Below are 25219 nucleotides of genomic sequence, written 5' to 3' on the forward strand. Positions count from 1 at the left end.
CCCAGTCCAGTTTTGCACATTGCTAGGTACCCGGGGCTTTCCATTCTGGTGACCTTCCCTACTGGCCTATTGTCCTACTCTGCTCAGGCCTAACTGCCTACTGCACAAACAAGGTGTGTGTGTGTGTGTGTGTGTGTGTATGTGTGTGTGTGTACATGGGGAGGAGTCACTGTGGAAGAAGGTAGCAGCCTCAGCAGTTACAGGGAATGCAAATGTAGAGGAAAGAAAAGGGGAGGGAGGAATAATGGGAGGGCAGGGAGGAACCTGGCTAGAGACTCCACCCCTGGCCCATGTGACCAGGGAAGTGATCTTGGCCCAGGAAGAAGTTCAGTGCACAGGGAAGAAGAACAGCACATCCCACACATCAGGACAGCAGTGCTTGTGAGCATTTCTGGAACCCAAGCTCTTCCCACAGAAGGAGGGACAGAACAGGCAACAGACACCATGGAGTCCCCCTCAGTCCCTACCTACAGTGGACTTGTCCCCAGGGAGGGGCTCCTCCTGGCAGGTGAAAGGGGACAATTACTTGGTGGTGGGTGGGAGGAGGAGAGGCACAGGCTAGCTGGGGACTCCTGGGGAGCACAAGGCTCTCAGAGAAAACAAAGGGGAGGTATCAGGCTTCTGTTTGGACTTGAGGGAGAGGACAGGGGAGCAAAGTAGGATGGGGGAGGCAACCGGGTAACATGAAAATGATGTGGAAGTGGTGAGTAACAGAAAAACCTCAATGGCTGCTCATTTCCCAACTTACTCATCACTGAGAGCTGAATGATGAAAACTTTTGATAATAATAATTTATGTAAGGAGATAGGAAATTTAACCAGGGGCACTAAACATTGTACTTACCACCAAGCTCATAAATAGGCAGATACATCCCAGGAGATGTAGGACCCTGCAACACTCACTCATTCACCCACAGGTACTTATAGCCTGTTGCAGGCGCTGGGGTGCAACAAGATCAGACAAGCCCCTACTCCATGAAACTCATGTTCTATGGGGAAGAGACAGACAAGGGAAGATCTAGATGTGATGTCAGGTCCCTACAATGCCATGCAGGGAACAGCCCAGGGACAGGCCAGAAAGTGAAGACAGAGGTCTTTAGAGGAGGTGATCAGGGAAGGGGTCTCCCAAGGACACCCCTGAGTGTCAGCAGCGGTCTGAGGGCAGACACCTGGCTAACAGTATTCAAAACAGAGGAAATAAGAGCAGAGGTGCTGAAGTTTAGTGGCCATGCTGCTGACCTTGACCACAGGACACACACACACACACACACACACACACACACACACACACACACTGACCAAAGCTGAAAGACCAGCTGAAGACCCGAAGCATCATCTCTCCTTCCCAATACATAGCTCCAAAGATTGATCAATTTCTTTTCCCTCCTAGCCTCACTCTTAACCTTCTGGAGCCTGCCCACCACTGCCCAACTAACTATTGAATCAGTGCCGCCCAATGCTGCTGAAGGGAAGGATGTGCTTCTCCGTGTCCACAACCTGCCTGGGAATCTATTGGGCTATACCTGGTACAAAGGGGAAATAGTGGACACCAGCCGTCTAATCATATCATATGTAATAGACACTCAAACAACTACCCTCGGGCCTGCATACAGTGGTAGAGAAACAATATACCCCAATGGATCCCTGCTGTTCCAGAACGTCACCCTGAAGGACACAGGATACTACACCCTTAAAACCACAGGGAAAGATTTACAGGAGAAACAAGTAACTGGACAGCTCCATGTATACCGTGAGTGATTGCTCTCTAATCTCTGGGTGTCAGGTGGAATGAACTCTACTTCACACACAGGACTGACAGCCCTGGACTCTGTCTCCATCCTCCTCTGCATCATCTCCCAGGCTGGGTTTGGGCATTTAGTGCAGGACACACACAGTGGAAACAAACTTCCTAAAATTAGAGTTCCCTTCACAGATTACAGCCCTGCAGACATTCTCCACAGAAAGAAGTCTGATGGGAGTGACTCAACAGAAGGAGACTCAGCAGAGTCTCAGTCCAGTCCCTGGGCCCTCACATTGACCATGACACTGAGAAAACCCTGCAGAGCTTGGTCACACCCTGGCCTGAGGGGACCCTGGAATCCTCACAGAGAAGCTCAGCCTGGGAACCCCTCCCACACACCTGTCCCAGGGCTCCTGACTCCAGGGAACCTGGGGAGCCTGTGTCAGGTTGGGTTTGACCTCCTGGAAGGGCTGGGTGGGAGCGGTGGCTCTACTCCTGCTCACCAGCCAGGGCTCAGCCCCAAGAGCCACATAAGGACAGGGACAGAGCCTAGTCCTTCACCTAAGACGGTGTCAGCACAGCAGAGATAGACAAAATATCCGCTATCATTAGCTGACTCTTCTGAGGGACTTAGGAGACTCTGGAGGGAGGTCAGGTCTCCAGGAAGGAACAGAGGAGAGAAGATGCTCCTGACAGCTCCTTGTCCACCAGGGGTCAGCCCAGGAATTCTCTCTCATGGAGGCAAATAATGGTAGTGGCCATTTAAGTCAGTGTCTGCTCTATACTGGTCTTGAGGTCAAGTATTCATGAATGTTTTAAGGTCAATTCACAGACAACATGGTAATCCAGAGTCCATTTACCATTTTTTCTGTTTTTATTCAGGGGAACTAGAGGCACAGTGTGATACAGCCACTGAATCAGGATCCCACAGACACAGCAAGATCCTTGTACAGCCACAGCCCGATCCTCTCCTCCTCCACGAGGGTCTTAGGTGTCTGTGGACCCTGAGACCAGCCATTGGTTCAGTGCTTGTTCTTAACAGTCCCCAGCTCAAGGTAGATTTTCTGGTCTGGTGATTAAGCAAATGGAGAATTAATTTTCACTCTAGAATCAAATTACCTACAATAACATTCAGGCCTTCCCCTCAGGTTAAGGATCCACACCTCCCTGCACTGGACTTGAAACCACTTATTTGTTTCCTGATGTGTTGGTGCCACTCCCACTAACTATGAAGGAAAGGACTTTGCCTTCTCACTCTCCACCCTACACCTGCTACCAGCTCAGGGACCAGCACTCACTTGCTCTTTCATGAAGGAGGGAAGGAATGATGACAGAATGATGACAGAATGAATGAATGAATGAATGATGCATAATCGCTAGAGAGACTGGAACCTGAATGCAGGGTCCTAAAAGGTTTTTAGCCACATCAGTTCCCTGTCCCTACAAGTGCTGAGAACTATGTCCATCCCTCTAACCACCTGTCCCTTGGTGACTATGGGGCTGTTCCACTGTGGGAAGGTTTTCCAGGCTGCACTGCTCCTGCCCTGGGGCAGCTGTGGGCTCTTGGTCCATGGGGTCTTTGAAGTCATGCATAACCCCCACTGCCTCTATCTGCTCTTTCCATGTCCCTTATCTGCCTCCTCCTTCACTCCAGACACACTGCTCTGCACTGCTCTGCTCTGCTTCCCCCACTGTGCACTTTGTCCTGCTAACACCTGTGTCCAGGCCCACCCTCCCGGGCAATTGGAGAGGACACAGATATCAGTAGGAGCAGCAGCCTTGGTTCCATCCTGAGCTAGTTTCCCAGGTCACCAGGGGAAAGAGCTGCTGCTGGGCCCCTACCCAGGTTTCTTCCCCTCTGAGGCCAACAATAGGAACAGGCACATGACAGTGGCATGTAAACCATTGACCTACTCTCTACGTGACTCAACCAAGAGTCAAAGGCAGAAGGACAGGTCTCAGTCCCCAAAAGCTCATGGGCTCACTTCAACCCTGACTGGTGACTCACACCCTTGTCCTGGTGTGAGGCTCCCATTCCTCCCAGTGGCTCTGGAGACCTTCCCAAGGTGGGCCTGGTGACCCTGCACCATCTGACTGGTTCACTGCCTGTTTCGCACACGTGTGTCCTCGTGATGACACCTTGACCACAGAGTGGGGTCCTCTCAGACTATGAGATCCACCAGCCACTCTCCTTTCTCTCAGATGCTGCCCGATTTGAATGAATATGACTAAACAACCAGTTGTTTCCTGAGTTAGAAAGACAAGGAAGAACATATGCCACAGGCCCGTGTTGGGTTCCTCCCCACCTGCCTGACTGTCTATAGAAACAGGGAGGGACCTTCTCTGCAACTTTATTAACATGGCACATGTCTTTTTCCCAATAAGGTGTCATCCCTCCCTGTATATAGCAGAGACATCTGGACTCACCCTCCTTCCATCACCCCATCACTTTTGTTCTCTTAGCAGAACTCACCTTCTCTCTATCCCAGGGAGTCCCTGATTCCAAAGCCACTGTGGCATCTCCCTTTGGTCACAGTGTGACCTGGTTGGATGGCAGAACTTGGTCTATGACATTCGTGATCTCTAGACAGAAATTCCTCCAAAATATGGCATTAGAACTTTGGGGCATGAGTGATTTTCACATACTTTTTCACAGTTTAGCTCAAAATCTATCTCATAACTGCCAAACACAAATGGCCCAGGAGGGCCATATTTTAAGCAAGTTCATGCTCCCCCACCTCCACAAGTCCCTCTTGTGTACCTGCTATTGTCTGCGTGTTGAGGAAGGATCCCTGCCCTCTGCAGTGGCAGAAAGGACATTACAGACCAAGGACAGAGAGCATGGCTCTGCTGCCACCCCCAGCCAGCTCCCGCTGTCCCTCACTCTTTTTAAATCATTCCTGGACACTGCTCTGCCCTTTATGGGGTCACGTCTCATGTCAGTCACCAGCGAACTCCTGGGCAGACAGCCATACCTCCTGGCCCTGCAGCCTGGGTACTAAACCCACCGCCAGACTTGCTTCTGGTCTCCCATGTATTTTTTCTGCTCAGACACCCAGTTCAGGACCTCACTACCCAGTCCTCTCAGGGTTTAAGGACCATGGGTGGCCCATCATTACTCATCTCTAGGTTAACCCTGGAATGTGAGGCTTGAGTGGAAACACATCTCAACCTGGCAATGTAGGTCTGTGTAGCTGGCAGGGACTCAACTTCTGCACATCCAGGTGAGACACCAACATCAGCCAGACAGTCAGCTGGTCAGTGAGGAGCCAGGACAGGTGCCAGGTGGTCTCTGACTCCCAGTCCTGCGTCTCTATGTGACCAAACCCTGATAGTTGTCTGACACCTGAAAAAGTCTATGCTTTTTCTCCCAGACATAAAGCAGGCGGCCTTACAATCTCTGAGTGCTCAGCTCCTCATGCATTTGTTTGTCTTGTGATGCAGACCTGCCTTATTTCTTTAAGAATGCAAGTTGGCTGAGAGGCACCAATTCTGATTGAAGAAGCCTTTGGAGGACTCAATGGGCAATGTTCTCTCTGTTATCTGCACAGTGGAGATACCCAAACCCAGCATCACAAGCAACAACTCCCTCCCTGTGGAACACAAGGACCCTGTTGTGTTAACGTGTGAACCTCAGACTCAGGACAACACCTACCTGTGGTTGATCAGCAATCAGAGTCTCCCAGTCAGTGCCAGGCTGCAGCTGTCCATGGACAACAGGACTCTCACTTTACTCCCTGTCACAAGGGAAGACACAGGACCCTATGAGTGTGAAACCCGGAACCCCGTGAGCGCTGGCCGCAGTAACCCATTCACCCTGAATGTTGTCTGTGAGTAACTTCTGTCCCTGCCTGGGCCAGGCTGCCACCCAAATCCACACTGCCAGAGGCCAGGCTATATCCGTCCTTCTCAGGTCCACGTACACAGACCCCCACTTTGAAAACCCGGGGGGGACATGAGTTCCTGTCCCAGGCACAACTGGCAAGGCTCGGCCTTGAGCCAAGATTAGGAGGGGACGGGATACTCCTGTTTGGAAAGGCTCAAGGTTAACAAGTTTTCATGGGACAAACAGGTTAATGTTTCAGACTCAGGCTCAGTGAACACAGGGGGCTCTGGGTGGGACATTTTACACTTGATCTTAGCCAAAAGACCAAGAAGCGATGGGTGGGACATTTTAAAACAAAGCTGTGACCCATTTCAGAGGGACAGTGTGGCCCTTACACAGACCAGGACCTTCCCCTTCCCTCTGATTACATCATGTGTGTCTGTGTTCTCTTTGCTCCAGATGGCCCAGACGCCCCCACCATTTCCCCCTCAGACTCCCATTACCTACGTGGGACAAACCTCAGCCTCTCCTGCCAGGCAGCCTCTAACCCGCCTGCACAGTATTCTTGGCTTATCAATGGGAGTTCCCAGAAACCCACACAGGAGCTCTTTATCCTCAACATCACTGCACATGACAGTGGATCCTATACCTGTCTCGCCTATAACTCTGTCTCTGGTCTCCATAAGACAATAATCAAGACTATCACAGTCTATGGTAAGTGCCTCCTGAACCATCGGCACCAGGCTGTGGGGGACAGGGCTGTCTGGTTTTCATAAAAGAGCCTGGTGGGTGTTGTCTCCCATCCTGTGGCCATGGACACAAGCAAATCACAGTCTTCCCCTGAGCCCTCCCACTGCATCTCTGTAGACTCTCCTCCCTTGCTCTCTGATCTCTCATGGCAGAGCTGGGGTCCAGCCTAGGAACGTGAGGAGGGGGTTCTCTCAGCCCCAGGAAGAGTCAAGTGGTGGATGGAAGGGGCTTCCCAGAGGGGAAAACAAAGGTCCTCAAGGTCAAGCTGCTTCTTCTGTCACTAACACTTTCCTTCTGTCACCTCCTGTCTGTTACCTGCTCCATGTGCTACAAGGAACATACAAGGCTTTGAACAAGCTCATCACTTTTTCCCCAAACTAAAGGAGGAAACCGCCTCTGAGGAGGGGTGAGCAGGACAGACCCCTGCACCCTGCTCTGCTCCAGGCTCAGCTGGTGGCTGGCTGCTCTGTGCTGCCTGTGGTGGGACAGGGTCCGTGGTGAAGGTGCATGGGTGGCCTGTCCTCCACTCGTGAAATCATGTCACCCATCGACACCATGGCCTCCCTCAGACCAGGTTGCATGGAAATGGGGAGAAACTGAGTAACAGGGGAGACTCCTCTGAGTTGTGTCCTGGCTCTGAAGTTGCCAGCTGAACAACACTGTGTGACACGAGCCTATATGACATTCCTACGGAGCGCAGTGAATGGTGGTGTTTATTTGACAAGTAGGTAGTAGATTCATGGGACATTAGGAGCATGGTGTGTAGTTTACTGAAGACGCTAAGAGTACCAGCCTGATGATAAAACTGACTACTTCTCTCTAGGGACTTCCTTCTCCCTGATATTCAATTCACAGGCCAGGAAGTGAAAGTCCTATTCAGACTGAGAAATCCTTTAGATTGAAACTTCTCCAGGTCCTAAGGCCATGAAGATGGCTTGGCTATATTCTCTAATAAATTATTTAACAAAAGGGAAATGCCTCCCCATCTCTACGAATAGCCACTATACTAGAAAGGGGGTGTGAGTATTCAGAAAGTTAGAGAAAGGTCAGGGAAAGAGTCACACAAAAGTCAATGGGTGGAAAATGCCACCTGGTGATGAAGATGCTGAACACACGATATAAAGGCACCTGGTGTTAATACCTCAGATAATCAGGGAGACAGGCCAGGGGCCATCCTGAGGTGATCTGAAGGGCAGAGGGGAGGTATAGCCCTCTCCTTACAGACTGTCACCTGAACAAAGATCCTCACCCTGCAGAGGTCAGAGTCCTCCTCTGGTGACCTTTACAGAGATCACTGTGGCCTGTGATTAGCTGACATCTCTGAGGAAGGAGCCCACTCTCAGTCAGTCACCTCCTCTGTTCTCCACAGAGCCCGTGAGGAAGCCCTCCATCCGAGCCAGCAAAGCCACAGTCACAGAGCATAAGGACGCCGTGGTCCTGACCTGCCTCACAAATGACAGGGGGATCTCCATCCGGTGGCTCTTTGAGAACCAGAATCTCCTGCTCACGGACAGGATGAAGCTGTCTCAGGGCAACAGCACCCTCACCATAGACCCCGTCAGGAGGGAGGACGCTGGGGATTATCAGTGTGAGGTCTTCAACCCCCTCAGTTCCGGCAAAAGTGAGCCCCTCATGTTGGATGTGCAATGTAAGTGACTCCCCACCTCTCTCACTTGCTCTTTGTATATTTCATGGGTAGAGGGTGAAATGGATGAAAGCCTTGATGAGGTGGGAGCCTCCTTCAGAGCCTATAGAGCACATGGGTACGGACCCCAGTATTAGACTAATCTTGTCATTGTCTCGGTTCTATGAGTCTAAACCAGGGGTGGGCAAACTTTTTGACTCGAGGGCCACAATGGGTTCTTAAACTGGACCGGAGGGCCGGAACAAAAGCATGGATGGAGTGTTTGTGTGAACTAATATAAATTCAAAGTAAACATCATTACATAAAAGGGTACGGTCTTTTTTTTTTTTTTTTTTAGTTTTATTCATTTCAAATGGGCCGGATCTGGCCCGCGGGCCGTAGTTTGCCCACGGCTGGTCTAAACTGTCTGACCACGGGGAAGGCTCTCACCCACCTGAGCATCAGTTTCCTCATCTCTAAACTGGAATAAAACAGCTGGACCTAAACACCGTTGTTAGGATAATTCTTGTGAGGTTAATGAGTTAAAGCCCTCAACCAACATCATGCTCAGTCAGGACTCAGTCAGTGCACCAATTATTATTGTTATTTTTATAAACGCTGTTGTCAGTAGCTGTGAAGTCAAGCAGAACTTGGTGAAAATGTCATTTATCACTCACCAGTTCTGTGACTCCTGCAATTTATTAAGCACGTCCCATCCCTGATTCTGTTTGTGCTCATGGGGGTAACACCCCTGTCCCTGGTGGGGGGTGGAAGGATCAAATGACATGAAAGTAGAGTATTTTCCACCTTGCTGGACCATTGAAAAGACTCAGCACAGCCTTATTACTCATCAGCTGTGAGTTGACAGGTAAGATGCCCCCTAAATCTGTCCATAGTGATGGAAAAGAAGAAACAGGGGTAAGAGACAGAATATGTGAGGGAAAGAGGAGCTAAGAGGAGAATTATCAGGACATTGGAATGGTGGGTGTGAGAGTATGTGCAAAGGTAGAGCCAATGGAAGGTTTCAAATGTGCAAACCATAGAATGATGCAACCACCAGAAGTGGGGTATCAGGACAACTGACACTCCCAAACAGCACAGACTAGGTGGCAGTTTCTTCCTTCCTCACCAGGTCTCCCCTTGCAAGCCCCGCCCTGGTTTCCCCTGAATGGACTTGGGCTTCACCCCTCCCCCTTTCCCTTCTCCTTTCAGCAGAACAAAAGGACACGGGCTACTCTGTGGGGACCATCGTCGGCAGCGTTATTGGGGTCCTCGTCGTGGTGGCTCTGGGGGCCTCCCTGGGCTATTTCCTGTACCTCAGGAGGACTAGGAGGTACCGTGGCATTTCCTTCACCCTCACCCTAATCCTGCCTCCTGACCCAGTCTGACCCCCAGCGGAGTCCAGGCCAAGAGGAAAAAGACCCCTTCCTCAGAGGGTTCTGGGCCAGCTCCCTGTGGCCTCCAGCTTCCCCGTGGATGCCCTTAACTCCCTCCATCCAGCTCCTCCCTCACCAGCTGCTGACCAGGGTGGTTTCCTCAACAGCTTCATCGCCTATAAATGAGGCACAATTAAGGAATGGTGCCCTCAGGATTGTCCTGGTTCTCTCCACACACCTGCAGTGATGCCGGCAGGTAGTAAGTGCTCAGTAAGGCACCTCCTGTTGCTTATCTAAGTCCACCCTCCCAGGTGAGGGGATGGGCTGCCTCGGGGTCTGAGAGTCATCCTGGCCAAAGCCACACAGCTGAGGGTAGAAGAGCCTGGACAGAGTCGGGTGGGTCAAATGCCCCCATGAAGCCAGTTTATTAACCACAATCCTGATGTGTGAGATGGGAGGACAGTGGAACCTGTGGTGTCCTTTTGGCCTCTAGTTCAGGTTGATAGAGACAGGAAAGGTCATGGTCACAATGTAGCTCTATAGGCCGGGGGGGCAGGTCTGGCCACAGCAGGCATCACACTCATCCTGATGCTACATGAGGCTGGCACTGCTGACCCCTGAGGCCTTGACTTTTCCACTAAGTCAGACCCTCAGGGTGGATTCCTGTCGTGGGTCCTCAGCCCCTTCCCTGGTAACTCCTCCCAGACCCCCATCTGCCTGAGGGTCCTTTCCCTGTGGGCCCAGGTCAGCGTGGGTCCTTAAAACCTTGCATCAGTTCCCCTCTCCTGGGCCTGTCCCCCATAAACAGTGGAGAGAGGCCTCCACCCTCTGCTCGGAAAGGAGACCCTCCTTGCCCCCTGTTGTGACACCAAAGCTCCCCTGCACCCCTCACAAGTAAGTCTGACCTTTCCCAGAGCCAGTGACCCCCAAGGCCTCCGAGAGCACCCACCTCCAGCAGCCACCCCTGGTAAGTGTCCATTCAGCCTGGAGCCCCTGGGCCTCTCCCACAGTGTCCACCCTGCCCTTGTCCCTCAGGCTCTGCCCCTTCCCTAGGCTTCAAGGGGGATTCTCATCACCATTCTGCACAGGGGACCCCTAATTGCAGTCAACGTGACCTGTAGACAGTGTCATGTGTTACCACCTCTCCATCACTGGACCTTGAAATGGCCAGAGGGTCTCACCCTAGGGAAATGCTCTTTCACCCCTGGCTCTTGGGAGCTAAAAAACCACCCCCTCCTGGGAGAACAGGCCAAAGCTTCCTCCCCTCTGGGTGCTAATGCCTGCTGTCTCTGCTCCCAGGCCAGGGTCCCTCTGGAACTTCTGCCTTCCCGGTAAGTCCATCTCCTCCTTGTACCCTCACCCAGAGCCTCAGTGACACACACTCAGGGCACAGGCACCCTCCAACCTCAAAACACAGCACAGATTCCTTCCCCAGAACAGCCAGCACAAGGGGAGCCCTGCCCTGGCCTAGTGGGGCCCTCACATCAGGGGTGGACAGGGCAGGGCCGGAGTCTGAGGGGAACCCTGGAGTCCAGCATGGAGCAGAATGGGCACTGGGAGCACCAGTCAGGGGTCCCAGAGGGTGAGGGTGCAGTGTGGGCTGAAATTAGGGTGCTGGGCTACATGTGTGAAGACAGCAGCTCAGGAAACAGAGTGACAGCTTCTCCTTCCCCATCCTCTGATGCCCTTTCTACCCTTGAACAGGGCCCCCTACCCGACCCCAGGACAGCAGGCCCCATCTACGAGGTGAGTTTGGGTTATGAACATTCTGTCCTGCAGGTCCCAGAGGTCCCAGGACCTGCCCCCATCCCAGCCCTAGCTGTGCTTCCAGGCTCAGGAAAGGGCAGCGAAAAGTTAAAACAGAGGGTGGGTGGAAGGAGGTGCCCGGGGACAGACACCCCAGCACAGTCAGCACCCACAGAGCCCCACAGCACTTGTTCTGAGGAGGCTGCAGGGCTCAGAGATCTCTTCTTTCTTTGACAGGAATTACTCAACCCAAACACAGAGGTGTACTGCCGCATCATCCCCAGAGCAGACGTGGCTTCTTAGTTCCTCCAGCACCTGAGATCCAGACCCTGTGGATGTGGCCTGCACCAGAGAACCAGCTCTGAGCATCTTGCTAAGCGAAATAAGCCAGTGGGAGAAAGATAAACATCACATGATCTCACTCATTTATGGAATATAATGAACAACATAAACTGATGAACAAAAATAGACACTGAAGAAAAAATAGTTTATAATATAATAGTAGTAATCCTGTTATTGGCAGATTTTTAATATTTCCTACAATGCTTGTGATATCATACTGTTATACAGTTATGATAACATTATTACAATTAAAATCCTATTTTCTTGAAGTATTGTTTATTGCATGTAATATTATATTGAAGATCATTCTTCTTGAGTAATTGATGTTCATTGCATATAACATTTTTATATTTAAAATAGTTTCTCTTGAGATAAAAATAAAATGCTGTAAGGGATTGCTGAGAAGAAGAAACAGAGAAAACTAGCCATACAGAATTAAGATGGCTATAAATAAGTACTTCTCAATAATAACCGTAAATGTAAAAGGATTAAATCAGTGGTTCTCAACCTCTGGGTCGCGACCCCTTTTGGGGTTGAACAACCCTTTCACAGGGGTCGCCTAACACCATCAGAAAACACATATGTAATTATATATTATTTTTGTGATTAATCACTATGCTTTAATTATGTTCAATTTGTAACAATGAAATTGAGGTCACCACAACATGAGGAACTGTATTAAAGGGTCGAGGTATTAGGAAGGTTGAGAACCACTGGATTAAATACTCCAATCAAAAGGCATAAGGTAGCTGAATGGATACAAAAATATGACCAAACTATATGCTGTCTACAAGAGACTCACCTCAAAACAAAAGACATACACAGGATGAAAGTGAAGGGATGGAAAAAAATTTTCCATGCAAATGGAAAAGAAAACAGAGCTGGAGGAACAATATTCATATCTGACAAAATAGACTTCAAAATGAAGGCCAACTCAAGAGACAATAAGGGTCACTACATAATACTAAAAAGATCAATCCAACTACAGTATATAACCCTGGTAAACATATATGCACCCAATATAGGTGCACCTCAATATATAACAAATCTTCCAGAGGACTTTAATGGAGAGATTGACAACAATACAGTCATAGTAGGGGACTTTAATACCCCTCTGACTTCACTGGACAGATCTCCCAGACAAAAATATAACAAGGAAACACAGACTTTAAAGGACACACAGGATCAGATGGATTTAACAGACATTTATAGAACATTTTACCCCAACGAAGCAGAATATACATTCTTCTCAAGTGCACGTGGAACATTCACAAAGATAGACCACATGTTAGGACACTAAACAAGTCTCGAAAAGTTTAAGAAGATTGAAATCATATCAAGCATCTTCTAAGATCACAGTGGAATGAAATTAGAAATCAACTACCATAAAAACACCCAAAAACATTTAAACACCTGGAAGCTAAATAGCATGTTATTAAACCATAAATGGGTTACCAATGAGATCAAGAAAGAAATCAAAAACTTCCTGGAAACAAATGAAAAATGAACACACAACACCCAAAATCTCTGGGACACAGCAATAGCAGTCCTGAGAGGGAAGTTCATATTACTACAGGCATACCTCAATAAAACAAGAGAAATCACCAATAAATGAACCCTACAACTTCAAGGACTAGAAAGAGAACAACAAGAAAAGACCAGAGTAAGTAGAAGGAAGAATATAATAAACAGCAGAGCAGAAATAACTACAAAAGAGACTAAAACACAATACAAAATATCAATGAAACGCAGAGTTGGTTCTTTGAAAGGATAAACAAAATTGATAAACCATTAGCCATACTCATCAAGAAACAGAGAGAGAGGACCCAAATATTGAGTTACAACTACCTTCTTATCTATCTCCGAGAAAATAACCATGAACTTTCTGTTAAATTCCCACAGCAGCCACTACCAGCATCTAAATTAGCAGGAAGTTCTGTCATTCCCTGTGTTCCTGCCCCACATGTCCACTTGCAGACACACAGGGTGATAACAATTGTACCTGCATCTCTCCTTTGTTTAGCTGCTGCCACCTCCTGGCGGGCGATGGTAATCAAGACATGGAACCTGAGAGCCTGGTCCCACAGCTGACCAGGAAGAAAGGATTGGGCCCCCACACTGGTGGGCTCAGGGACAGCAATGACCATTCAGCAGCCCTGGGGGGACTGGGCAGTTGGGCAACATGTTTGCCCGAGGGTGAGGGGGACAAAGAGTTGATGCAGGACTGAGTGGGGGAAGGACTGAGGCCTGAGCTGGGAGCACTGAAGAGGAAGTAATGGAATGTTTGCAAGGAAAAGGCTGCATTCTGTAGAGGAAATGCGCTGGCGTACTGACTCAGCTGCAGCCACTAAGCAGGCTGTGTGCTTCCTGCTGGCCCTCATTACACAGCTCCCATTTCCAGGAATATGGCTCTCTCTCCTCGCGTCCACCTGCTCTCCCTCATCTGTGCACCTTCATGGTCCACTCTATATGAAGGGGTTCTGGGTCCCTTTCCTGGACTGCAGGGAGGGGCAGGGGAGGCTGAGTTCCCCACAGACAGCCCAGCATGGTGTCCTGAGGGTGCAGGGGGGCAGGGAGGTCCTCACCCTCACACCTCCTGCGTCCTGATCTGAAGTTGATGGTGAAGCCCAACACCAACTGCTTCCTCAGGTGCTGAGAGAACCTCCCTCGCCCATGGTGAGCAGACCTCCAACTTGACTGCCATCTTCATCAACCAACAGCATTTGGACTCTTTCTTTTTAATGGTGGTCAGATGCTTTCCAGCTCTAGGGGAAAATGTGACTCTCTCAGGCCAATAACACATCTCTTCTCATTCTTCAATAGGAACGTTCTTGAAATACCCAGGAGGACCCACCGCCCACTGAGGAAGACCCAGTATGAAATATTTCACACCAGCGCAGCCAAGGCCCATGTGCACAGATGCTAAGTGGCAGGGCCTTCAGAGCCACAGGCTCACAACCATTGACCCCTGTGACCACCCCTCATGCAGGATATCTGGGCCCTGGGTGTCTAGCCTATATTACCCAATGCCCTGAACCATCTCCCTCTACAATGACTTAGGCCAGGGTTGGGCAACCACTGGCACACGTGCCCAACATGGCACGACAGTAACTTTTGCTGGCATGCGAAACCCTCTCTTAGAATCTTTCATTTACAATTTTTGTGAACATGTGAATGACTTAAATGTTAAATTACAAGGAACTGACAAGACATTTGATGTTATGTTTGGTTACATAAAGGCTTTAGAAAAGAAACTGGAAGTCTTTAAGAGGGATGTGGATGGTGAGAGATTTAGATATTTCCCAAAACTCAAGAGGCACATCAAAGACCTCCCAAAAGATGACAGAACAGATTGTCAAAGCCTTCAAAAGCTGTTTTTAAACATCATTGAGTCAACTACTGAGCAGTTCTTCTCAAGATTTGCGAAATTCAGAGAACTGGAAGAGACAGCAAAATTCATGTGGTTTCCAGACAGCATGAAACTGGAGGAACTAAACTTACAAATGTTTTCATGGATATACATGGCTAACTTTGAAATACAATTGATTGAATTTCAGAATAGCTCAATTTGGAAGCAGAAATTTATTGACCTTAGAGTTGACTTGGAAAACATTGAAAAAAAGCGATTAGAGACAGGAGTACCAGAGAGAAGTGTCGAAAATGAACTATTGAGGACTTGGAATGCCATTCCAGAACATCTTTTCTGTTTAAAAAACTTTGCAACAGCGTTACTCTCCATGTTTTCATCCACACACCCTTGTGAATCTTTGTTCTCAGTGATGAATTTTGTTAAGTCTCATAATAGGAGTAACCTGACTGATGAAAGTGGTAGCTCCTGCATAGCTCTGAAGGTCACGAAATATAAACCTGATGTAAAATCTGTCATCAGTGATGCAGCAGCAAAATCTCACTGATAATATCAAACGGAGTTATAAAGTTTTCTGTCGGACTATCAGTGTGCATGTATACACTAAAAAATAAATGTATTTTTCATCATCATATACTGTGTTTTTGTCGCTCAAATGAATTTTATTATTTCTTCAAGGTTCTTCACATACGTACACCTTAAGAGATATCAAGTAGGAATAACATGTTCTCAAAAAATTAGGGTTGACACGCAGAAGAATTTTGAGTCAGAGATTTTGCTGGTTTTGGCACGCACTCACAAAAAGGTTGCCCACCCCTGACTTAGGCCCTTGGAATGGTTCCAGGTTACCAATCCATACTGCCACACCCCAATGTGAGGGGATCCCCTGGGGACCCTGATGTCTGAAGCAGGAGCTACTCCCTGGACAAATCTAAAGAGTATTTGAAGGGTGGGGGCTGTTGCAGGAAAAACACTTGCATTTATTTGTCTCAGGTGATGAAAAAGGTTCCTAGAAGCTCAAGGAGGAGTGTGGGTGCCCTCTAGTGGCTTGTTCCTGGTAGAAGAGGAGAGAAAGGGGCAGCAGAATTGAGAGATTGGGGCTGACCTTGGACAGAGGGCACATTCAGGTTCAGAAGGAGGCATAGTTAGAGGTGATGACTGATGGCTGCCTTAGCTCACCGGCTGGAAGACTGGGTTGTGAAAAGGTGAGCCCACAAATCAGAATGACACCAGTGGATTCTACTGCAAAGTCGGGTGAGGAAAATCTGTAGACACTGGGAAGAGAAAATAGATCATAATAAATCTATATGCCATGCCATTAAACAGCCTACTCTGATGTTCTTACTATCTCAAGCATCTTAGCAGTAAATGCAGTCATTTCTATCATTAGGAAGAAACATCTTATTAAGAAGAAAACTATATCATAGGAATTTGTCTATATTTTCAGAATCATACACTGTGACTTCATAACTTAAAAATGCATTTATGCCTCCAAAATGGACAGTGTCAGGTCTTATTCCCAGAACCTGTGGGCTAACAACCCCTGTCCCAATCCCTGGGCCCATCTCTGAACTACAAGACCTGTAATGTTTCCTCATTAAGGGGTTTGGTGGGAGTCTTTGTAGTGTCCTCACCATTCATCCCTCCACCTCTCACACTCTGGGCAGAATCTGCTGTCCACTCTTGGGTGTGATACCTAAATTACCGACCTCTATTTCTGTCCTTCCTCCATCCCAACATGTGACAGGTGACTTCTGTAGGTAATTTTGAGGGAAAAGTTCTCAAAAACTGTTGCCTTGCCCCTCCCTGAACAGACCTCCACCTTCAGCACCATCATCATCAACCTGAAGCATCTGGACACTTTCTTTTTAATGGTGGTCAGATGCTTCCCAGGGAAAATGTGACTCTCTCTGTACAGGGATGCGTAACAAATGGACAGAGGGAAATGGCATTAGTGTTCACAGAAGCTGACCTATATGAACGCTTAAAATCACAGGAGAGTCCACATGAAATCCACATTCTTGAACTAAAACATGAATCATAGGTGGCTTTCCCCACTTCCTAAGAGCTAAACTACAAAAAGTGTTATCGGTGATGAACTAGAAGAATTAAGCCTGCATCACAGTTACTGATAAATTGAAAATGGTTACTGGCTTTCCTCTAAAGAATATTCCAGTGCACGTTTTCATTTTACAATGATGTAAGAGTCCCTTCTATCAAGAGGCTAGCTATGTTTTTTAAAACAATTTTCATTGTTGCAGGAATACAGATGTCCCCCACTTCACCCTTTCTCTCCTTCTACCGGCCCCCACCGCTCCACAGGCCTTCATCCCATTATTGCCTGTGTCCATGGGCTATGCATATGTTTTTTGGTTAATCTCTTCCTGTTGCCGCCCCTCCCTCCCCTCTGAGATCTGGTCCGTGTATCCATGCCTTTGCACCTATTTTGTTTGTCAGTAGGAATTTTTACCCTTTATCCCTTTAAATCTGTAAGGCAAAACTATAAGAGGCTTCTGGGCACTCACCCAGATCCCAGCACCTCCCACCAGCAGAAGGATGAGCTAACTGCTAAGCTCCCCTGGCCCTCAAGAAGGTGTGTGCCCTGCATGCTGTCCCTGAGCCCTGATGTACCTGCATCCACCGGCGCTGATTTGTGGGTCTGGCCTGAGGCTGGAAGAGTCCAGCCCCTCTTTATGGTTCAATCAGGGCTTTCAGGCCAATTCACAGACAGCGGGAAGCTCTGGAAACCTAATCACTGCATGGAAGCACCCACAGGGCTCTCAGTTCTCAGGGCAACTCCTGGGTGCTCCCTGGTGCATTTGAGGCTTCATGCCACTCACCATGATAGGACCTGCCAGTCCTCACAGGTGGTGGTTACTCAGAAGTGGAGATCTTTCCCATGAGGCAACCCTGATCACAGCACCTGCCTCCGACGTCCAGAGGGTTGCTGAGGCCTGTGATTTGGTCACTTGGCACTTTGAGTGCCTGGACCTTGTGCCACAGAGGCTGTGCTGAGCAAGGCGGGAATCAGGAGTCTGAGGAGGAGGGAACCTGCAGTGAGAGCGGGAGGCAGAGCAGGGGCGCTGGCAACTACGATAACCCCTGATGACAGATGGGAAGGTCCAGTCCTTGTGCCCAGCCAGGGTCTCTGAACAGAAGCCTCATTCCAGTGACAATGTCAGTGAGGATGAGACAGAAGCCAGATCGATACCCAGCTCTGCCTGTCTGCACCCTCACATTGCTTCACAGACACCATTAAGTAAATGATGGAAACCACACAATTAAAGCCTGGCACCTGCCCTCTTATCCTACCACCTGTGACATCTGTGGTCAGAGCATGTTCCCTTGGAGACCAGGGCCTGCATGGGAGGAGGCCAGCAAGTTTCCCTGTTTGTCCCAAAAAGGGAGGGCAGGGGTCTCCTAACAGTGAGGGATCAGACCTCCATTCATTCCTCCAAAATCACAGCGCTCCCAAACTCTACCTGGTGAGTGACAGCTCATCTCCCCAGGGTGGGTCTTGGTAACAGCCTCTGTCCTTCCTCTTCTCAGTGACACCTGACCTGGCAAAAATTTTGTACTCTGGACCCAGGTGGAGTTACTACCACAGGAGGAAGGAGCACCTTCACCTCAAAAGAAATCAGGGGGCAAATCCCTGTGCCCCAAGGCCCTGATCTGTGGGGTCACCTGGCTGTGTCTATGAAAACATCTCACCAGCCCATGATGTCCTGGGGAACTTCCCATGCAGGATGGATCAGGAGAACCCAAGATCTGGGGTGCTTCCACCTCAGAGGGGCTGAGGGTCTCAGGGGGCTTCCTCTCCCCTAAGAGAGGGACCCTCAGGGTCCCCTGGCTGAGTGTCCACGTGGAGCTGCTCCAGGTCCTAGGCCCGTGGGGAGGCCTAGAGCAGATGACAGTCAGGGACACAGGGGACTTGGATGCAGTGCCCAGTGCTGTGATGGGGACACACAGGGAATGCTGGGCATCAGAGCCCCAGGCCAGCACCCTCTCCTGGAAGCCCCACAGGAGCCCTCACCAGGCCCCTCCTTGAAACCTCAGGGACAGTGAACTCCTCCTGGGTGGGTAGTTCTCCTAACACTGGATCCGGAGTCCTCTGGACAACCACCACCCTCTCCCAGTGTTCACCCTGTCCTGGGTGAAGTTGGGCAGCCTGGGACCCCCAGTGACTGGCCACTCAGCCTGGAGATCAGAGCGCACCCCTGCCCAGGGCTCAGGGTCAGCTCCCACCCTCTGGAGCCTGGTCAGCATCCCTGATGCAGCCACAGGTCACCTTATGCCCTCCAGGGGGTGAAATTGGAACACACCAAAAACACAGGAAATTAACATAGGAACCTGGCTTTGGTGAAGGAGATGGGAAAGGAGCCTGATTTCCATATCACCGACCCTTCTCGGTCCCTCCCAGGTGTCTGCTTTGTCCCACAGGCTCTTTCTAGGGATCTAGGAGCACCTCCTCTCACAGGGACCCTGTGTAGCTCCCCACTCCCTGCCTTGTACCACCATGGGGAAGGCAGGGGACCACAGGCAAGTCCTCCAGGCAGAGGACCGAGGCTGTCCCAAGGGTCAGGGAGCACATGGACAGGCTCAGCCAACAGACGCAGAGAGGGAAGGTTTCCCTAAAATCATGGCCCTCATGGGCCCCATGCACCTGCACGCAGGCAGCAAGCCCTTCCAGTGTCCCTACTGCTCCAGCAAGTTTAACCTCAAGGGCAACCTGAGCCAGCCATGATGGTCAAGTACACCATAATGGACATGGGCCTAGACAGCTAAGACTCTATGATGGAGCTGTTGGGCATCGAACCCTCAGAGCTTGATAGCCATCAGGAGATGGAGGACTTGGAGGAGAATGACTATGCATACGCGGGCATGGATGGCAGCACTGTTGCCAGCGTCCTCACTGAGCAGGCCATGAAGGAGATGGCCTACTGCCACGTGCTATAGCAAAGCTGGGCCGCCCAGAACAGGGTGAGGAGGGTCTGGGCATCGGGGTAAGACCCATGGGCTGTGGGCTGCACTCCTGCAGGTGAGAAATGAGCTACTGCCCCACTGTGTGGAGCCCTCCCCCAACTCTGAGTCCTTTGCACCACTAGGGACTTATAGACCAAATGGACTGTACCACTGACCTCAGCTGTAATCCAGGCCAAGGTCCCAGGCCTTTTGGGGAAGGAAGAGTAACAGGGACCCAGATCTGCGTCTCCCGGGCCTGCTGCTGTGGGAGGGTGGGGAAAGGGGCAGGTCACAAGGGCACAGGTTCTCAGGTGTCTGCAGGCCTAGCAGTGCTGGGGCAGCCAGTGTGGGCAGGGCCAACTGATGGCCCCTCAGGGGCCATGACACTGAAGAAGGCATCACTTCGGCCAGGCCTTGTTTCTCCCCTGCCTGCCTCTAGAGATGTTGGAGCCCCAGCTGCTCAGCACTGCCCACTCTCACCCACGAGTCCTGGCTGGGAACAGCCCAGGCCCAGAGCAGGCAGGGCCTCTGCCTTCTACCTCCCGGTGCCTCCTGAGCTGCCCTGGAGCCATTTGTGCGTGCGCCCCAACCTGGCCGGCAGACGCCTTCCCCAACCAACCCCCAGGAGCCCAGTCTTACCGCCCTAAGGTGGGTTTTGGCAGATGTCACCCAATTCTGTCTTAGCTGGGGCACCGCACATGGTGTGTCCCAGCTCAGTGTCCCCACCATGAGCTGAGATGAGACACACCTTGGTCAGGCCACACTAACTAGGACAGGCGGGAGACCCCTTGAACAGGGGGCAGGGCACCTTGAAGAGGTCACTGGGGACCCATGGGAACTGTCAGGGGCAGGACTGGAGCATTTGTCTTCCTTAAGGTGCAACAAGTATTCATTTTGAAGATGGGAACAGCCAAGAGTCTGCAGACTCCCAGGAAGACCAATATTTAAAAAAAAAAAAATGAGGACCATAGTGGAATATATATATATATATATATATATATATATATATATATATATATACAATTAACAAATGGGAGTATTTGGAAGGTAATTTACTTTATATTAGAAGCCCATTGCATGAAGATTCGTCCAATAGGCCTTCCTTCCCCTAGCTGCCAGCACCAGTTTTCCTCTGGCACCCGGGACACAGGCCTTTGATCTGGCCGCAGTGGAGAACCAAGCCTCTTCAGTCTTCAGTCTTCACTCCAGCCAGAGCCTTCAGTCTTCCCTCCAAGCCTGCATATACAAATTAACCACCATCTTTGTTGGGTTAATTTGCATAATTGCTCTGATTGGCTGGTGGGTGTAGTGGAGTGACACCAATTTGCATGTTTCTCTTTTATTAGTGTAGATTTTTCCTTTTCAATTCTGTGTTTCCCATAACCTTTTCTGAGTTTTTCTTTTTCCCAAGGGAAGCTTTCTTGTGTGCTTTGTGTGCCCCCCAACCTAGAGCCGCCTGGCCCAGGAAACTCCGGGGGTTGTGCTCTGGTCCTGGGGGCCCAGCTTCTGGCAGGGAGGCTCATGAGGCAGGTGGGAAGCAGGAGGAGGCAGTGGGGCAGGCCTTCCACCCCCTCCCAGCCCCTCGCCAGTGACTCTCTCTGCATCACCCACCAGAGGCCAGAGGTCCCTGGGCAGCTGCCCTCCTCACCTGTCCCCAGCCGGCTCCTGCCCCTGGAACTGGAGGCCACAGGCCCCGGACAGGGAAATAGCACATTCAGGACCCAGGGGCCCAGACTCCCTCCCACCGGCCTCCTGAGCACTCCATGGGGAGGGGTGGGCAGAGCAGTCCCCAAAGGCACAGAAGGAGGTGAAGCCAACAACTTCAGCCCAGGGACCAGGTCAGGGGACAGCTGGAGGTAGGGGACCGCTTTGCAATGCAGCCCCTCCAAGGCTGTACCTTAGTGAAGGGCCAAGCCCAGCCTCAGCGTGGCTGTGATCAGGACTGAGGGTTGGACATGGTGGCCTGGGATCAAGCAGTCAGGGGCCCCTCCTTCTCTGCTACAGCTCACACTAAGTAACAGATGAGAGGGCTGGGGCCCATGGAGTCTCACCCCAAATGTGTTCTCCAGACCCCAGGCCCCCCAGCGCCCAGGTGCCCGTCACAATGACCCTCAGGTGGAAGTGACCTTGTCACTGTGGAAGACATTTTCTCCTGCCCAGAGCATCATCCCTGCCAACTACCTCTTCCAACAGGTCTTTCTCCCCTGGTACCAAAAAGAACCCTGTGCCTTTTCCTCCTCCTCTTCCTCCTCCTCCTCCTCCTCCTCCTCCTCCTCCTCCTCCTCCTCTTCCTCCTCCTCCTCCTCCTCCTCCTCCTCCTCCTCCTCCTCCTCTTCCTCCTCCTCCTCCTCCTCCTCCTCCTCCTCCTCCTCCTCCTCCTCTTCCTCCTCCTCCTCCTCCTCCTCCTCCTCCTCCTTCTCCTCCTCCTCCTCCTGCTCCTGCCAGTGCAGTGGCCTTGGTCTTGGAAACCCAAAGGAGAAGGTTCAGGACCCCAGGGTGGGGCTCTCCTTCCTGCCTGCAGCCCCACCATCAGCTGACCCTCTGGGAGTTTGATCCTTGAACCCAACTACCCTGTGCCTTGGACCTGAGCGATGCTAAGGAAAGGGACAGCACAACTCATGATTTGAGGCGGGGGTGGGGGAGGGTGGTCTTGCAAAGGCTCCTATCTTCACCCCTCGTCCCCAAACTTTGAAAAAGAGGTGTGAGGCCTCTCAGGGGACTTGGAAACTCCTGGATGAATTCCATTCTAACTTATTTTGACACGTATACAAACCAACTCTTTCGAAATTCCACTTGTGCAAAGCCCTACTGTGTTTTTATGTTCCTGTTTAAAAGAGAAGGTTACTTAGCAATAATTATAAATAAGTGAATATTCTTTTTTAAAACAAAATCATGGCCCTCACGAACCAGGGAGCTCACAGCCACAGGACTTCCTACCATAGTCCCCCCATCTGACATGCAGGACACCCCTTGCCCCCTTCACTGAAGGTCCTACTGAGACTGCTGGTCCTGGGACTCTGTCCCTGGAAGCAAAAACCAGGCTGGTAACACCCATAAAGAGAAGGTGGATCCCATCACCAGTCATCACTCAGAGGACCCCTTCTCACCCCCAGAGTCACCTGCTGACGAGCGCAGCAGGAGCCTCTCCCGCCTCTGCAGCAGCACTAAGGTTATCCTACTGCTGGCTTAGGCCTACTTCCAGTGGGGAGAGGGCCTAAGCTGTCAGTCGGACTTTAGGCAATAAAGACAAAAGCAGGCAAATTTAAAGGCTTATTTAGCAATCAATGTTTCAGTATTTCATGTTATTTCATAATATCTAGAAATTCAATAACCTTAATTAAAATTTACTAGTTTAGAAAAGAATAGTTGAAATAAGTTAAAAGTTATTTCTTTAGGTGGCTATCTTCCAGAGATTTTTATTTTTTATTTTATTTTATATCTCAAGAAAAACAATTTTAAATATAATAATGTTACATCCAATCAACATTAATTATTCAAGAAAAAATATTTTAAATATAATAACATTGCATACAATAAATAATATTTAAAGAAAAAAAGGATTTTAAGTATAATAATATTACCAAAACTGTACTAACATAGCATCATATCACAAAAGTTGTAGGAAATATTAAAAATCTGCAAATAACAGAATTACTTATATTATATTCTAAAATATTTTTCCCATTCTGGCTCTATTTTTGTTCATCAGTTTATGTTATTCATTATATTCCATAAATGAGTGAGATCATGTGATACTTATCTTTCTCTGACTGACTTATTTTGCTTACAGTGATGCTCTCTACATCCATCCATGCTGTTGCAAATGGTAGGAGTTCCTTCTTTTTTACAGCTGGGTAATATTCCATTGTGTAGCTGTACCACAGTTTTCTAATCCACTCATCTGCTGATGGGCACTTAGGTTGTTTCCAAATCTTAGTTATTGTAAATGTGCTGCTATGAACATAGGGGTGCATATATCCTTTCTGAATGGTGTTTCTCATTTCTTGGGATATATTCCTAGAAGTGGGATTATTGGGTCAAATGGAAGTTCCATTTTTAATTTTTTGAGGAAACTCCATACTGTTCTCCACAGTGGCTACACCAGTTTGCATTCCCACCAGCAGTGTATGAGGATTCCTTTTTCTCTACATCCTCGCCAGCTCTTGTTGATTTGTTGATGATAGCCATTCTGACAGATGTGAGATGGCACCTCATTGTTGTTTTTGATTTGCAAGTCTTAAGTGGCCTCAGGGCAAGGTGTTTTCCAATATGGTGTGTCGACTGTCTTCCCCCTATGCAAGACAAATGTCTATGTGGGAAAGATGTCCTCCACTGCTTGAGAGAATGACTCAGCCTGGGAAACTTGGGGTGTCTGCCTTCTGAGCTCTATCCCCCCAAACCCCCAGTCCTGGGTTCTACTCTCACATCTCCAGTCCACTTCACCCTCCCTTTGACAGAGCACAAAGTGGGTGGCTCCACAGGAAATATTTGTGCATTGGCCCTTTTTCCAAAGGGTCGTGAGCTGTTAGAATTCCTATTCTCATTTTCCTTCAAGTCAGTGGTAATAGAGGAGACAGAAGGGGAATGTAAAAGGGAGAGGAAAGGGCAAGTCTAGAAAAAAGGTCAGAAAGGAAGGTGGGGGGGGGATGGGGTGTAGGCATTTATTAACTTCAGAATAGTTCGGAGACAGTCTCTAAAATTTCTTAATAAATTCCATCCTTTTTTTTTTTTGGAAAAATTATTTTTTCTATTCTTCTCCTTTGAAGCTTCTAATTTCCAAATCAAGATATGCTTCCCATATAGTCATTCAGTTTCATTTCAAAACTGGCATTTTTTCTAATTTCTGCATGCAAAATATTAATGTAGGTACCCCAAAACAACTGCATTTTGGCCATTTCTAAGTTGATATTTTCTAGTTAAATCTTCCCATTTCTGAAAAGCATTTGCAAGTAAAGCTTCCTATCAGGAGTGTTAAATGAGGGCTGGGGTTTGGGAGCTTCTGGCCTTGGAGGCACAATTTGCCATGTTATTTTTTATTTTTTTATTTTTGGATATCTGTAGTCTGAGCAAATTTCCTAGATATGTTATGTAGTGGGTCAAGTATGGCTTCAGTTCCTCACCCGGCTGTCTAAAACAAAAGAAAGGGTTCAGGCCCAGGAAGACCAAGCCTTAGGGTGGCCCCCTAGATGAGCCAGTTAGTTAATTACAGTTGAGTTGAGCCTTCCCTGTGGGGCTCCTGCACTTCTGACACCTCCACAAAGATTCTTAGTCACCTAAGAATAACCAAGAATTGGACTGCAGGGAGGATGTGCCCCTATATCTTATGAGCTGATGAGTTCAGCTCATTTATACAGCCAAGGTTTTTTGCTCAGACTCTCAGAAAGCAATTCCAATTAAAAAGTCAAAATCAAAAAGCGAGCCACCCATTTTTTCTCTCCAGTCCCACCTTAGCCTGAGTTCTGCCAACCCTTAACCTGGGTTCTGTC

At 49.2% G+C, this 25219-nt stretch overlaps 1 protein-coding gene across 3 annotated transcripts; it reads left to right on the forward strand.

The window, feature by feature from the left end:
- Positions 1 to 353: 353 nt before the first annotated feature.
- Positions 354 to 11594, forward strand: LOC138997078 (cell adhesion molecule CEACAM21-like). 3 transcript variants are annotated; one of them, XM_070398504.1, is made up of 8 exons: positions 354 to 508; positions 1390 to 1749; positions 7686 to 7964; positions 9153 to 9273; positions 10231 to 10283; positions 10616 to 10647; positions 11021 to 11062; positions 11300 to 11594. In XM_070398504.1, exons 1-8 carry the CDS (start codon positions 445 to 447, stop codon positions 11363 to 11365), a joined length of 1017 nt encoding a protein of 338 aa, XP_070254605.1. In that variant the 5' UTR covers positions 354 to 444; the 3' UTR covers positions 11366 to 11594. The 3 variants fall into 3 exon arrangements, with proteins under 3 accessions (XP_070254605.1, XP_070254604.1, XP_070254606.1); XM_070398503.1 differs by lacking the exon at positions 10231 to 10283; XM_070398505.1 differs by lacking the exons at positions 10231 to 10283; positions 10616 to 10647; positions 11021 to 11062; positions 11300 to 11594 and adding an exon at positions 9484 to 9520.
- The last annotated feature ends 13625 nt before the right edge of the window (positions 11595 to 25219 follow it).

This window comes from Myotis yumanensis, unplaced genomic scaffold (assembly GCF_028538775.1).
Source record: "Myotis yumanensis isolate MYYU_CA2020_CCGP unplaced genomic scaffold, mMyoYum1.0.hap1 SCAF_18, whole genome shotgun sequence".
Lineage (NCBI taxonomy): Eukaryota > Metazoa > Chordata > Mammalia > Chiroptera > Vespertilionidae > Myotis > Myotis yumanensis.